This window comes from Hydra vulgaris, chromosome 14, assembly GCF_038396675.1.
Source record: "Hydra vulgaris chromosome 14, alternate assembly HydraT2T_AEP".
NCBI classification, from domain to species: domain Eukaryota; kingdom Metazoa; phylum Cnidaria; class Hydrozoa; order Anthoathecata; family Hydridae; genus Hydra; species Hydra vulgaris.
Genome location: NC_088933.1, coordinates 14,787,573 through 14,804,496, shown reverse-complemented (window position 1 = coordinate 14,804,496; position 16,924 = coordinate 14,787,573). Strand labels below are relative to the sequence as shown.

General features: G+C 30.6%; 1 protein-coding gene across 1 annotated transcript in view; it reads left to right on the top strand.

Annotated features, from left to right (window-relative positions):
* Positions 1 to 15,767, top strand: part of LOC136090940 (sacsin-like) — a 78,941-nt gene extending 63,174 nt beyond the window's left edge. Inside the window, 2 exon segments of the mRNA XM_065817917.1 lie at positions 12,287 to 12,557; positions 15,661 to 15,767. Of these exon segments, the coding sequence (XP_065673989.1) occupies positions 12,287 to 12,557; positions 15,661 to 15,680 (291 nt within the window). The 3' untranslated portion in view covers positions 15,681 to 15,767.
* Positions 15,768 to 16,924: the final 1,157 nt, after the last annotated feature.

Sequence of the window (16,924 nt, the reverse complement as noted above, 5' to 3'; positions counted from 1 at the left end):
ACTATTTGCAGTGCATGAAGAAGGAACTAAGGTTAAAAGAGTTATAATAAAAAATCAATCATTACTAAAACTGACGGGAAAGCCATACAAGACAAGTAATACATAATTAAATAAGTAATAAATACATGTACATATTTGTATTTCTTTAATTGTTACTAAAATTTATACAAGAATAACTTACCAGACATAGTCTGCGTAGATTAGACTAAAGATAACAAAAAAGTGTTATAATAAAGATAAAACACCTGTCAGCAGTATGTTGTCCATAAAAGTAACAGTAATCACATCATTTGTATAATGATGTAAACAATAAGAAAAAGATATTGGTATGCAATACGAAAATGATAAAAGGTGATAAACTTCTTTTAAAGATAATAAAATTCGTTATAGTATTGTAAAAGTTAATTTATATTTGAAATAGTAGATTTTTTGATAAGAATAAGCTAAGGAGTCAATTCAATTTTATGTTTAATATGTCAATTTTATAATGTATAATTTTATAATATATTTTAAATGTCAATTTTATATTTTTTTATATATGGTTTCTTAACAAAATTGTTATTTTATACCATTAGTTAACAATAAAAATCTAAAGTGACGGTTTTAATCTGAAATACTAATCTTTTTTAATATAAACCATGTAATTAACATGGTACATATTAAAAAAAAATTAGTATTTCAAGTAAAAGTAAGTCAAGATTAGTATGTAAAAACCTTAATCTTTATTTACATTGTTTAACAATGTAAACAAAGATTAAGGTTTTTACATTTCTTATCATTGTTTTTTTAAGAATAGTTATTATTATTATTATGAAAAATAAATCAACTTACTTTCTGAAGTATACACCTTCTTCAACATTACCTTGACCATTTTATTACTTATTTTTATAATCTAATTAAAATAATACAATGTAGTAATAATTTTTTGTGTACATTTTGCCCTCCCCCCCCATTTTCTTCTGCCCCCGTATTTTGCCGTTAACGATTTGTTTTCTTCAAAAAAAATGAAATTAAGTACCAAAAGTTCTAGACTTCGTAAACTATCTGCTCCTAATTATTTTTCTCTGAAATTTGGCTTGTGCAAAGAAAAAGCATGAATAAAGTTGCATGAATAACAAAAAAATCGGCCACGACATTCCTTCCACAAAAAATTAATGAGAGAGCATCAACAAAATTTTCATGCAAAGTTATCTGCCAAAAAAACTACAACAAAGTTTAGTAACCATACATAAAAGTGCTATAAAAATCTAGCTTAACCTTTCTTTTTTCCAAATATAATTTATTTTTAATATGTTTATAAAAAGAAACACCATAAAAAAACGTTTGGCTAACACTACTTCAAAAAACTAATGTATATACTAAAACACCTCTTAAGCTATCTGCTCCCAATTATTTTTCGTTGAAATTTGGCACATAAAGAAAATGCATGTATAAACGATGCTGAATTAGGGACTTTCACAAGGTGTGGTTTTAGTATATGACTTTTTAATAGGGGATAAATAAACAAAATGACGGGTTTGTTTAATTGATTATAAGACGTTTTTCGTTTTAGATTTTGTAAACAACTTTAATAGACGAATATTGGATAATTTTTGTTGAAATAACTAGTACTACAAAGGTATTAACACTATAAAGTGGTTTTGTTCTTCATATTTATGTTAAAAGAACATTAATACAAAAAAAAGGAGATAGGACTTAAAAAAAGTAATATGGAATAATAATTTGTTTTTTTCAAATCTTCCTAATTTCCAAATATTGGACAAACGGATACATTATTTGTGAAAATTGGAACTCAGAAAAAGATTACACTTCCACTCATTAACTTATATTAGCCCACAGTCTCAGTAATTCAGTAAAGTATTCATAAAACTGCAAAATGCAAAAAGTGGTAAGTCAGATTTAATCAGAATAAAGAACCTACAACTTTCGATAGATAAAAATGAAAATAATATAAAACAACACTAGATATTATTAACAATCTAAATTGTCAAGAAACTCCTCCTATTATTTCATATCACCTAAAAAGTTTCCAAAAGAATAATTTCAAAATATGTTATTCTAATATAATAGATAAAAAAATATGTTATTTATTCAATTTATTTATTAATTTGTTATTTTCTTCGTTATAAAACAATAAACCATTAAATAAAAGACTTGAAAAAGCTAACGCAGAAATACAATAGAAATATAAAATATAATTCTAAATATAAAAGCAAAAGTTCTCAAAACTTGAAAATCAATTATTATTACAAAGTTACCAAAGCCTAATACACTAATCAATAATAAAATAGTCCTTCATCATTAAAATACTTTTTTTTCTATTGGAATGTGCAATGTATTATTTGATATTACAAGTCCATATTTACTATAGTGTATTAAAATTTTAAAGGCACTGGTAATTGAGTTTTAGATAAAATAACTAAATAGTTTTTTTTTTAATAATTTGTTTTTATGCATTGGTAGTTATGGTCCATATTTTACTAGTTTCCAAAAGCACATGTAATATCTTTTGTTGCATGAATAGCATTTTTAGTGACACTTTTTGAAAAATCTGACCTTTATCGAGATAATCAATATTTCCTGTAAATAACAAAAAAATCAACAGTTATTTTAATTTCTTTTGTTTTGCCACGATGAAAGTGTGGTGAGACTTAATTATGTCAAGAGGCACTTTTTAAAATATGGTTTAGAAAGTAAAAGGTGAGCAGATTGGTGATAATGGAGTTCGTGTGTTAGGATTGTGTGTGCGCAAGGTTGGTAACAAACTGATATGGTCCAGAGGGAATGGAGTTGATGCTATCTCGCAAAAGTTAACCAGGAGAGTTGTGTTTTCAATCTGTGGACAGTTGGTAGGACATTTACCCGTGTGTGGTTGGCTGCGAGTGATTTGTAGTCTCTTGAAGAGGAAAGCTGTCAGTTTGACGAAGCGTCAAACTGACAGAAGTATTTGCTGAGGTGGAACGTTGCGAGCCTGCTTGTAGTGATTGGGCTGTGTGTGGTGATGAGGGAAAAGTGTGGGTTGATGTCAGTTCTTTAGCGATTGGTGCTCTTATTCAAGTTGGGGAAACTACTGTGGAGGATGCAACATGGCTGCGAAAAGAAACGTCTGATATTCATATAAATATGGCAGAATTAGACGCTGTGATACGTGGAATAAATATGGCTCTGATGTGGAAGCTGAAAAAAGTGACTGTTTTTACCGATTCCGTGACAGTTTTCTACTGGGTTTCTGACGACCTTAAAGGAAAATCAAGGTTGAGATCAAAAGCGACGGGTGAAATGCTATTTCGAAGAAGGCTGAGCGGTGCAACATAATTGAAGAATATAATGTTAGCATTGAGGTGAAACTCATTCCTTCTAAAGACAATTTGGCTGACAAGAGTTCGCAGCAGATGGCTCAACAAACTGACTGTGCCAGAGTGTCGGAATAGTTGTATGGGAATCGTAGCTACGAAGGCTGAATCTATTTCCGATATACACCAGAGAACTGGACATTTTGGAGTGAATTGAACGGAAGTCTTGCCATAGTCCGAATACTCCGTCTTATTTTTTGTGAACGTGGAGCACCATCTGAAATATTGACTGACAGTGAGCCAACATTTAAAACTAAAGAGATAAGGAGTTTCCTTGATAGTTGGGGAGTGCAAATTAGATTTAGAGCCGCTTATTATCCTAAAGGAAATGGAATTGTGGAAAGAAACCACCGTACGATCAAGAGAATAGCAGAACGATCGAAAATGTCGATACCGGAAGCACTATATTGGTACAATGTCTCAGCCGACAAAAATGGTGCAAGTCCGATGGACAAAATATACAGCTATACCATTGGTGTGAAAAGATTTTGAAAAGAGAATCTTCCTGCGCAAAATGTCACGAACGAGAGATTTCGAATTAGCGATAAAGTCTGGCTGAAAACACCAAATGCGAGGTGCAATACAAAGTGGCAACCAGCTACGATAACTCGGAATGCGTCGAAACAAATCGTAGAAGTGAACGGCATTCCGCGTCATGTGAAACACGTTAGGCCTCGAAATGACACTCAGTCCTGCATTGTCCCTGATGTGGAAATAGAGATGAATACTGAAACTGGTAAAGAGAACGCTAAAAATCAAGGAGAGCAAGTTAAAGATGTATTAGAGTCGAATGAGGAAAATGTCGAAGCTGAAGATAGACCCCAAGAAATCGACATGCTTTTGCGACGGAGTGGTCGGGAACGGCGCATGCCTTCGAAATACTTTGATTGCTATTTTGATGATCCGTAAGGATCAAGGAGGAGTGTAATTCCGGAATTTTGTTTTAATTTAACTAAACAAAAGAAATTAAATTAAAATGAAGTACTTTTCTTTTTACCTATAAGTTTACCTTTTTTCCTTCATTAGCTTTATTTTTTTTTCCCCAAGTGCAATAGGAATAAAGTTATAATGGAATTGCTTTTAAAACCAAAGTAAAATTTCTACATTTTTTTGTTTTAGAAAGTATATACCATTAATTTAGATTTTTTCAATCATAAAATCTCAAAAAACATATACGATAAAGATTTTTTATGCTAACTTACTTCCTTTACATATTCAAGCTCAGGTAAGAAACAGGGTGACATAAGTTTCACTGCTGTTTCAGGATAAAAATCTGTTTCCTGAAAAAAAAAAAAAAAAATCAAACATCAATTCCCAATATTAATGGTTTAACTTTTTATTTATAAAAACAATAATATGCAAATAATCAAACTTTATATGTGACTTGTATTGGAACAAAACATATCTGCTTTGTTTCAATATCCCGAGCAACAACTATTTTAATTTCTTTTGTTTAGCCACGCATCTAAATTTTGCTAAATTTTTTTATAATCTCTATATTCAATAGGATCAGCAGCATATATTTTCTCAATGTTAACATTTATTTCTGTTAAATCTCTTTGTATATGTTACTAATTACTGTAAATAGATTGTAAAGATAGAAAATTGTTTTCTTTGCTTCAAAACACTCCTCATTATTATTTAAAGGGATAGTTGAGAAAACAAAACATTGCACAAATGTGATTTGAAAGTTTGTTTCCTTTATTTAAGAATTTTTTTTTCAACATTTTTTTAAAAGCAAGGCGTACTAAAATATATTTAGTTTGGCAAGACATAGAAATTTAGTCTTTTTTACTTTGAGAATGTCATTTTTAAAGTCATGATATTTTTTCCTTTGCTTCATTAAAGCAGTGTTGTTTTAGTTAACGGAAACGGAAACGTCTGTTAACTGAAATAGATCAAATCCGTTAACGATAACGGTAATTGAAACGGAAATACATGCTAAAACGGTAATAAAACGGAAACGGAAATGGTGGTAACGGAAACGAATCGTTAACGGAAATATTTCAGAGCATTAATAGAATTGTAAATAACGGAAATATTTTCATTTAATCTTAACCTTCTAAAAAGAACCTATACATAAATTATTCATATTTTCTCACTAACTAAATTTTGTCACTTATCGCTTCTTTTTTTTTTGTCCATTGAAAAATCATTATTCAATAATATTCACTATTTTGTGGTTTCGTTGTCTAGTAGCCAACGTCATCATTTTCTATGCGTATAATCATTATGTAATTTTTTAAAAGTTTTTATTCGTACCTCAAGTAAACGTTTAATTCTATAATAACCACAAATTATTTATATTGGTTTGACTTTGTAATTCCGGAAAGTTCTAGAACATTTAATGACGTTAGGGATTTAATAGCTTTAATAGTTTTTACCAATAATAATTGTAAATATGTGTTTGCGGTAATTTATGACGGTGTTTGGAAGGATATTTTGGGAAAAGCATAGGGTATATATATGGAGGAAAAAATTTGTAAAAACAGAGTTTTAGTTAGGAGAAAAGATTATTGCTGTTTATTGATTTGTTGACTACGAGAAAAAACTACAGACTTCGATCAGAAGCAAGTATATTCTACAAACAAAAATTAGATGGTTTCCAAATTTCGAGCAGAAAACCAATCAATAACATTTAATTATTAATAACGTTATAATTAATAAATTACAATATGGCATCAAGTCAGAGAATATATGCAGCTGGTCGAAAGCAGGAATCTGCTGTATGGGATTATTTTAAGCAAGATATTGTTTCTAACACTTCCGAATGCAAAGTTGTTACAGAAGGTGGAACTGTATGCGGTCGTATTTTTTCCGGTAGAAATTTAACGAATGCGAAAGTTCATTTGAAATCTTACCACAAATTGGAGTATGCCGAGTTTCTAAAGAAAGAAGCTTCGCAGTCTACTCACACTGAGTCGAAAAATAAGAGGCCAATTGCAAGTACGTCCGGAGGGAATGCTGCCCATGAAGCCAGTACTACATCAAATTTGAAAAATTATTTGCGTGAACCAAAGACTTGGAGTGCTGAATCGACTGAGGCTAAGAATAGGGATGATGCCCTGGTCAGAATGGTGATTGATTATGGATTACCTATGAGCATTGTTAAAAAAGAGTCATTCAAGCACTTATGTAAAGCACTGGATGACAAATATACGGTTCCTGCCAGAAAAAAACTTAACAAGCTGTTCCAAACAAAATTCAATAACTGTGTAGAAAATGTGAAAGAAGCTGTGACAAGTTGTCGTCGGGTGACAATTGGAATGGATATTTGGACCAAAAAGAGCTACACTGCTTCCTATCTTGGCATAACGGTATGTTTATATCATCCAAAATTGCATAAATCGATGCACGTCCTATTGAATTTGTTCATAGTCGATCATTCTCATACTGGTGAAATGATTTCAAATAAACTAGAAGAATGCCTTCGCACTTGGAACATTGAAAGAAAAAAAATAATGCTGGTTGTTACTGATAATGGTAGTAACACGAAGAAAGCAATCAAAACACTCAATGAAGATATTTTTTTGGAACGAGTAGATGATGAAGATGATGGGTCAGATTCAGATTTTGGAGATGGAGAACTAAGAGATGATTTTGAAAACATGGACATTAGTTTTGAAAGAAATATTTCGTTGAAACGGCTACCATGTGCTGTTCATACTCTACAAATCGTTGTGAGGTCATTCGACAAATGCACAGAATATAAAGAAATGGTCGACAAAGCAAGAATTGTTATTCTAACAATCAGGAAATCTTCAGTTGCTACACAGAAACTCATTCAACAATGTGGACTAACGATCATCTTAGATTGTCCCACGCGCTGGAGCTCAACATACACTATGCTTGAGCGATTTTTGGACCTGCAAGCATAAATTAAAGAAGTGACTGAAGAAATGAAATACGATTGCCTGTATCCTAGAGAGTGGATACAATTACAAAACATCAAACAGATTTTGGAACCATTCAAAATTCACACGGAGACTCTTCAAACTGACACCTTCTCTTTGCAATGTATTGCCATGCATTTTTGATTTGATGTGTCACCTCGAAAATCCGGAATTGAATCAATCGATAACAAAAATTTTATATTCAGAAATAAAAAGCTGTTTTGACATGTTTATTATGCCGTCGAACCAATTATTTGATCCAATACCTGCTGCATGTTGTCTCATGTCACCAGACGTCGCAAAGCTAACACTGTTGACTTAAGAAACTGAGGAACTGCTAGAAGTTGCCAAAATATTCATCTTCTCATCAATTCATTCTTCCATTGAAGCACAAGAGGTGATTTATTTTCGTTTGCTATCAACATCACTAATACTTGACACCTAATGATTTTTCTCCTTTTAGTGCGAAAAATGTCTTACAAAATCGGGAATGTTGTTAATGATTACCTTATTTGTAAATAAGTTCCTCACTAAGGCTCACTGTTCATTATTAATGAGCTTATCAAAGTCAAAGTTTCAACTGAGCTTAACTTGAGCCACTGACTTGTTTACAACCTTTGTCATTAGCCCATTACATCATTTAGGCCATATCCAACTCTACACTGGACCAAAATTATATTAGGTGATACTAAATATAAATTGATGAATGATTTGAACGGAGCAACGTTTATCGAATTTATTTTTGCTATGTATCTACATATTTTCGTTTAAATTATTTCAAAAGGTTTCATTGAGGCTTTCGAATCCAAATTGCGTTCCCTAATTCAAACTTATCTTTATGAACCTTCTCTTGCCTTACGTTTATCAGATTTTACTTGGTATGTTTCAATGAAGTAGTCATTATTATGATTATGTTTTAATGAAGTAGTCATTATTACGACGATTATTTAAATCAAGTCACATCGAATTGTTATTATTTCTGTCCTGGGAATGACGCTAAACTCTTCCGTTGTGTCTTGGGTATAACGTTAAACTCCGACGTTTTTCAGGGCATGAAGGTTAAACTGCGGCTATGCTTGCATTTTCGGGCATGTGGGTGATGCTATATCAGGTGGAAAGCCCCCTGCAGGAACGGGTGAGGTTGGTTTTTTGAGCTGACATGGTCACATGGCTCGCACTTTTGAGTTTGTATTACATTTTGTAAGGTACGTCACGGTGACAGTGTCACAAAACCAGATTATTATTATTATAATTATTATTTTATACATTATACTTAGTATTTTATCTTGTATTAGTGAAACTCGTCTGGGTTAGTGTGTAATGTGTAGTTACATTTAATGTAGTGTTCAAGGCTGTGCCAGGTGGAGAGATGTTAGCATGAATATGGGTGGTTCATTGAGTTGACTCGGATTGCACCTTCGAATGTGTGTTACGACAGTGTAGGGTGTGTTCAAATTATTGTTATAACTCAAATGAATATGTATGGTATTTTATAGGGAAGAGTGGCAAGTATCAGATCAAGAGAAAATCCTGTTTCTAGCACGTCCGAAAATGTCAGCGAATCTTTGAATTCAGCCATCAGTTTGCACGAACCTCGACCGCATGATTCTGTAAGTGGCGGAGAATTGTCAAATGCTTCGATTGCAGTCACACCACCGGCTAAAAAGTTCAAACTTTTATCTCGGCGAACAGAGTTATATCGAGTAGCACCAACGCAAGCACCCCGGTCTTCAGCCATTGATGAACTCCAGAAATACATCAGATGAATTCAGCTCGATGTTGACATCTCAACAGATTCAATGTCGTTCTGGCGTGATAACTTGAACGATTTTCCTCTGCTGGCACCTTTGGCTCCTGATTTAATTTCAATTCCTGCGTCCGAGGCCTACGCTTAAAGAATTTTCAGCATCTGTGGTTTTCTTACTGCAGGGAAAAAAATTCGCACAGCAAAAAATTTGGAACGACGAGTGTTCCTTAAAGCGAACATGGATATGATGTCCGGTCATTCTCGTTTGTAACAAGTCAATGATGTCATCTTAATCGATAAAACTTTTTAATACTTAAATTTTGTTTGGTGTCATAAGGAATTGTTATCGTTGCCAACAATTGCCCATTATACTCTTCTCGTAGCACAGTAGTGACATTACATGTACCATTTTATATAGTATTTTTGTTTGATGTCGTTTCAGTCGTTTTAGTCTTTTAGATATTTTTCTCTTGATTGATAATTAGATAAACAATGTGGATTTCAAAAACACATTTACAATTTTAAAATCTTTTCAGTTTTCAATCTGCTGCATTAACTTAAAGATTTGTTTCTTTATTTCACATAAAATGATTACAAAACATTCAATAACTGATATAAAACGGAAATACTTGTAGAACAAAATTGAAACTGAAATACTTGCTTAATTGAAATTGAAACGAAAATACATTGCAAAACGATAATAGAAACAGAATTGAGATACATCGCCAATAACGGAATTGAAATTGAAACGAAAATATATCTATTAACGGAAACAACACTGCATTGAAGTCTTTTATAAATAATAAGAATGAAAGGAAATATCAACAGTTTTTTAAAACCGACATTTCAAAAGAAATATTCTTGAAACCAACATTTCAAAATAAAATATATGTGGAATCTTTTTTAATTAAAACTGCAGCAAGACAAATTTGTACTCCATAAGATTTTCATAACTAACAACCAACGTTATCGCCAGGTTAAACAAAATTCGTTTTAACAGTCACAATCTTTCTGTCAGTCTTTTCAGTCGCAATTTTTTTTTCCAAAACTGCATTCAATTTTTTTGTTCTGAACTGCATTCTCTTATATTTAAAGTATACTTTTTTTAAATAGATGAAGTGATAGAAGGGTGTATTGAGTCTTTTCTAGTTAAAGAGGTAGTTGAAGGCGAGATCCTTGTAGAATCCGAGAAAGTTTTGAATAGAAAAACGTCTTTCTGCCTTTCATTTTAGATTTTTATTAAGAAAAGGGTACTTTTTAAATTTATTTATTCTGATCCGTAACTAATGTAAAGTGCAGCTTGTAGATAAGCAATGGTCTATTAATAATTTTATACAGTTGCTTTCTATCTAAAAAATTATCCATTGTATTTTATTAATTAAGAAAAAAGATAAAGACATTCTGGTATCGAGATCGACATTGTTTTCGTTCATATATCGCCTATAAAGATGGCTCCGAAATTTTATACGCCAAAACCACTCTTTATGAAAGTCACTAATAACAAAAAAAGCAGCCACGACATTCCTTCGACAACAAATTCATGTGAGAACATCAACCAAACTTTTAAGAACCAAATAATTCATAAAAAGTTTAGTAACTAAATATGAAAGTCATAAAAAATCAAGAATAACTTTTCTTTTTTTCAAAAAATTTCTATGTGCATATGTGTTACTCTAAAAGAAACACCAACAAAAGATGCTTGACTGACGCTACCTAAAAAAAAAAGGCAAAAAAGCGTAGCACAGAATGTTAGCATAAAAATCGGTTCCGTTAATCGCTATTTGCGCGTACCTATATATATATATATATATATATATATATATATATATATATATATATATATATATATATATATATATATATATATATATATATATATAACTATTTATATATAACATTTTACTTTAAAAGTGATAAAAAACTTACGAGACATATGATTTGTATTTTTTTAACCAGAAAATCTTTGTATTTGGTGATGAACAAACGGCTTTTTTTTTCCACATTTGTTAAACTTTTTTATCAACTCAAAAGCCAGAGTTCGAAAAATTTTAAGAATAAGCATACAGCCAGCATTATTTAGTGCAATAAATTTAGACTGCAAAAATTTGGCACAGGTCCAAAAATTTGGCACAGTTTGGGGAAATGCATGTGTTAAAAGTTTTCTATAAATTATCAATTCACTCTTCGTGAATGTAGCTATTTTGATAATTTATAAAAATCATTGCAAGGTAAAACTGTATGTTATTGAACTACGGAAATTTCATTTACTTCACAGAATTTAGTCGGTTTTTGAATAAAACTCACAGTAGTAAAAATGATTTTAAAGCATGAGGTCACAGAGGTCGCCTGAATATTTTTACATGGCAGTAAAGTTAATTCGCAATAGTTATATTTTATTTAAAAAAAAACGAGGCGATCACTGTGACCATATGCTCAAATCAATCAATGTTTAAGAAATCAAAAAATCAGCAAAAAAATACTATGCAAAAACCTTTTTTTTCTATTTCTAGTTTTAAATTCAATTAAATATGATTTTAATTTCGCTTAAAAATAATATAGTAATTTAGCACTTATCATATACTTTGAAAGGATCTTAACAAAAATGCGAGTTTTTTAAAACCTTGAAAAAACCCTTAAATCATCAAAAGTTTAAAAAAACTAAAAATAATTTTTTTAACACAAAATTAAAAACTGAATGCAAAAAAAAAAATACTTAAAAAGTTTAAATATGAAAAATCACTAAAAAATATGTACAAAATCCTATTTCCGCTAAGCGATGCATAGTGCCCCATCCTAAACTCTCAGTCGATGCAGCGATACTCCCTTGCGGCAGCAGGTTTTTTCAGTGTGAAATCAAAATGCTTATTTAAACTTTTAGAGTTTTTTTTGATCGATTGACTTTTTATTTATTTTAATGCTAAAGGTGTCATTTTCAAAAATTCTTCATAAAATCTTTAATTGCAATGTTCTTAATGGAAAAAAGAACAATTATAGTATATATATTTTATAATAATATAAATTTTTTATTTTATGAACTTTTTGTAACTTATAACTAGTATACTGAGCTTGAATAAAACTTAGTTTTAGTAAAGTACAGAAAAAAAATTACCGAACCTGATTAAAGAGATTTGTGAAAAATTAAATACCAAGAAAAGTTAAAACCTTTTCTTGGTATTTAATTTTTCAAAAAATAAATATTACTAATATTCTTATAAATTTTTTTTTTTTAATTGTTATTATTCAGAATGAACTTTTGAGTTCATTAAAAATTTATTATGGTTTACTTTTTACAGGCTGCCGAAAAGTCATTGAAATCTGCACAATATTTGATTGATTTTAAAAGTATCAAGTCATGCTCCTTAATTGAAAATGCCAGAGGTTTGGACACTCAATTGCGAAACTGGGCTTCTGAGTTGGAATGTCTTGTTGGTTCCTCTTTAAAACTGAGATACCCAGATCAATGGAGGTATCCGAGGATTCCTCATGAAAGTTATAACTCTGATCAAGCAGATAAATCATTAGAAATTGCAAGACACATTTATGAAAATGTTCAGCGAAAGCTAGGTATTTTAATTATGAAGTTTTTTTTTATTATTTTATAGAAGTTATTTTTTTATTAAAAAAAGTTAAAAATTATTATTTTTTATTTAAAAAAATACCAATAGGTTTCATCAAGTAATAAATTTGTCATAATATACATAAGTTCCCTGTTGAATAAAAGGGAGCATTCTAGAATTTTTAGTCTTTTTGAGGTATCCTTGTTGTATTTGCCAGGAGTAAGAATTGCTTTTAGTAACTTTTTTATGATGCAGTTTATATCTTGCTATAGCAATGAAATGGGTAATGTCATTATATTTTGTAATTGGTAATATAAATTTTTTAATTTGTAACTTTACTGATAGTTTGGACTTAAAAAATTGGCTTTATTGTTTTATTTTTAAAATTGTGCAATTGCTAGATTTTGGCTTTATTTTTAATGTTAGAGATGCAGTTCAAATTCTTTAAACAATCTTTCTTTTTTAATTCAATTGTTGCTTTGTGCATAAAATCGATTTCTCTTTTTCCTTGATCAGCCTTTGAGTACATTTGTTGTAAGATATTTTTTTGATTTCATCAAAAATTTTCAAAAAGGGATTGTCCATAAATATTACTGATAAAAAAAAAAGATCAAAAAGTATCCCTCACATAATTTCATAGAGTCATATATTAAACCAAAAATCAAAATAGCGTTAAAGTTCAAAAATATCATTGTGCAAAAAAGCTTATGATCTCCATCTTTTAAATGAACTTTGCGTTCTTTAATGAGTGAACGATCCATACGCAGGGCCGACGACACGGGTTTCGAAGTGAGGGGGGGGAGCGCAATCGTCAATTCTTTAAAAAAAGTCTTCTATATCTAGAATTTTCTTAATAAAAAAAAGATCTTTTAGAAAAAAAGTGGGGGAGGCGTGCCCTCCGATGTCGTAGGCCCTGCTTAGCATATTGGAATTTCTTTATTTTTATAAAGTTTACATTTCCTATTCATGAATCTCTTTTATTCATATCGCAACAAGTTGTGATGTTTTATAGTTAATTCGCAGAAAGGTTGCCTATAAAATGTTGGATGAGTAATCATCCAACATTTTATAGGCGACCATAGCAAATATAATAGCAAAATTATTACTATTATATTTGTTCCTTAAATCTTCCTCCCAAATATTGTCATTATCCTGAATTTTAAAGTCCGAGATGCTAAAACAATTACTGAATGTTGAACTTCTAACCTAATAAAGCCGATAAACAGGCTGATCAAGTCTTGTTTTCCAGCCTGCTGGAAAGCAACATTTGTTACCCCTATTCTCAAAAATTCTGGAGAGCGATCTGGAGGCTGGAAGGTGGAGTAGCACATTGAAATGCTTAAGCATTTAGTTGAAGGAAATAAATCTACCATAAGCATTTTCACTTTGCTAATTTATCTAAGCGCACTGTCCAAAATCTTGTTGTTAAGTTAAACAAATGAGAATTCGACGACATGACTGCATTCAAGTCGTTTTCTGATTAAAAAAAAAACGAGGTAAAAGACCTATGAACGCTCAAATAAAAAATATTACTGAGTTACGCGTACAAGAAAACAATCTTTGTACGAAAGAAGCAATAAAAGAAAATATTTCTGCAGCAGGTTTTAACATGTCTCATTCTACTATTTCAAGAAAACTCAAACGCTCGGATTTGTCTACAAAGCGTGTTGTGCATGTGCCAGAAAAACGAAACTCAACACAAGTTATTGATGCACGCTATGCATTTGCAAGTGAAATTAACGGAATTTCAAATGAAAAACTTATTTATTTGAATGAAACTGGGTATAATGTGGTCACTAACAACACGTATGGTTATTCGCTAAGAGGTGCGCCAGCAATTTTACTGTCGTCTGCAAATTGTGGCAAAAATGTTAGTTTGATTTGTGCTGTTTCAACAATGAGAGTGCTGACTTATGAAATAAAAACTGAAGACTGTAGTGCAGATTAATTTTGTACTTTCATTACTAAAATGTTGGCACTAGCGATTAGGAATGCAGATGTGGTAGCGACAGTGCTTGTTATGGACAATTGTAAATTCCACTGGAGTCTTTCTGTTAGACAAACACTAGCTTCTCGTGGCATAGCTATTAAGTATCTGCCAGCATACACGCCACAGGTTAATCCAATAGAAGACTTTTTTCTTCTTAAAAGCATACTTATAAACAGGGAGTAAGGCCTCGAAATACGGATGGGGTAATCAGAAAACTTAAAAATATTATAGATACTACAGAGTTTAATTTAATTCTATTTTACAACGCAATTACATAGATCCGGCACTGGCAAGGCAACCATTTTTTAAATAAATAGCAGTGGCAACAACTTAGCTTATAGTTTGAATATATCTATATAGAAAAATAAAATTCTATTTATTGTTTGCATAAAATTATATTAGAGATTTTATGGGTAGTTGAGTCATAAACGCGCATATAAGAATGAATAAACACGCATATAAGAATGAATAAATACGCATATAAAAATTAATAGACGCGCATATAAGAATGAATAACCCTGTAGTTTATATCATGATTGAAATGCTAAATCTTTTTTATTTATGACAATACTAGTTTAGCGTCATTAATAAAAGTATTTTGCGGCAGCTATTGATAAGAAAAATTGATTTTCGGCAGTCGTAAAAAATTGATTTGAAAAACCCTCAATAAAAGTGTGACAAAAGTCGATCTGATTTTATGTTAGAAATCGATTTAACTATAATCAAAGAAGCTTCGTTAAAAGTTTTCTAAATACGAAATGTTTTGAATTTTAATAAATGTTCAAAAAACCTTATGACGAAACAAACAGAAGTTTCGAAACCAAATTTTATATAAAACGATATGTTATTATCGACATACTTTGATTATCGACGCATTTCGAAAAGTGACTTGAAAAAAATTTGTATCGTTTCAAGAAGTTTGTATCATTTCGTTTTAAAACTCATTAGTGTATGTTTATATCCAATAATGTGCTATGAAGATCTTTGTTTACGCTCTTGCTTATTGTTGCCACACTATATCTTATGGTGTCTTTCAAAAGTTAAGGCTCTTTCTTGTACCCTAATCATTCTAAGCAATTATTATTTGCTAGTTTTTTAAAGTAATATATTTTTATTTTAGATGAACAAGCTGGTTGCTAAAATAAATTTGCTTACGAAAATGACAAAGATTTTTTTATTGGTTGTTGTGTTTTTTTTTTTCTATTTTTTAAAATTGATTTAATAAAATGTATGTGTTTTTTATTTCTATTAAATATTCTACAATTTACTTAACTTTGAGTCAAGTCTAATCATGAAAGACCTTTTATTGTTGTTGTAACCAGAGTTGATAGGTTTAAACCAAAAAGTTTAAACCGTTTGAAAAAAATTTAAATTTAAACCAAGTTAACATTTTTTAAGCAATTTTAAATTGACAGCAGGAAAGTAAAGTAGGGTTACAAATAAAACTGTATCTTTTATGTAAATACCTAATGTAAATGCACCTGTTTAAAAGCATAAAGATGCTTCTAAAAATTATTTTTTAATTATATATTAAATTAAAGTATGCTGTTTATTTAACAAATGCAGCAACAGATCAATATGATATATTAATATTATATAGTATAATGATACATAATATATATGTGTGTGTGTTTACACACACACACACACACACACACACACACACACACACACACACACACACACACACACACACACACACACACACTATCGTGTATTTATGTAAGAAACTGTTACCCTATTTTTGTTACATTAATTTATTTTTTAAATTAAATTATTATTATTAAATTTTGTTAAATTAAATTAAATGCGGCAACAGGTCAATGTGATATATTATTATTGTTATTATTATTATTATTGTTATATAAATATATATATCTGGCTGGATTAAACCATGATAAATGGAAAAACCTGGTTTAAACCAAGTTAAGAAACAAGAGGGAGTAGTAAAAGCGGCAAAGCTTGTTTTTATATAGGGGAGAGTGGGGCACCGTGAAATATTGTAACTGTGAAGGCATTTTAAGATTTGTGACAACCACTTTCATGTGGTTTGTGACAACCACTTTCATGTGATTTGTGACAACCACTTTCATGTGGTTTGTGACAACTACTTTCATGTGGTTTGTGACAACCACTTTCATGTGGTTTGTGACAACCACTTTCATGTGGTTTGTGACAACCACTTTAATGTGGTTTGTGACAACCACTTTCATGTGGTTTGCGACAACCACTTTCATGTGGTTTGTGACAACCACTTTCATATGGTAAAACAGTTACTACTAGAGCTATGTTTTGAAAAAAAAAAATTTAATTGGACATCATTAAGCCTGCGAGGTGCCAAAATTTGTGCTTTTTGATGGCAAAGTAGTTCATAAGTTTTAAGG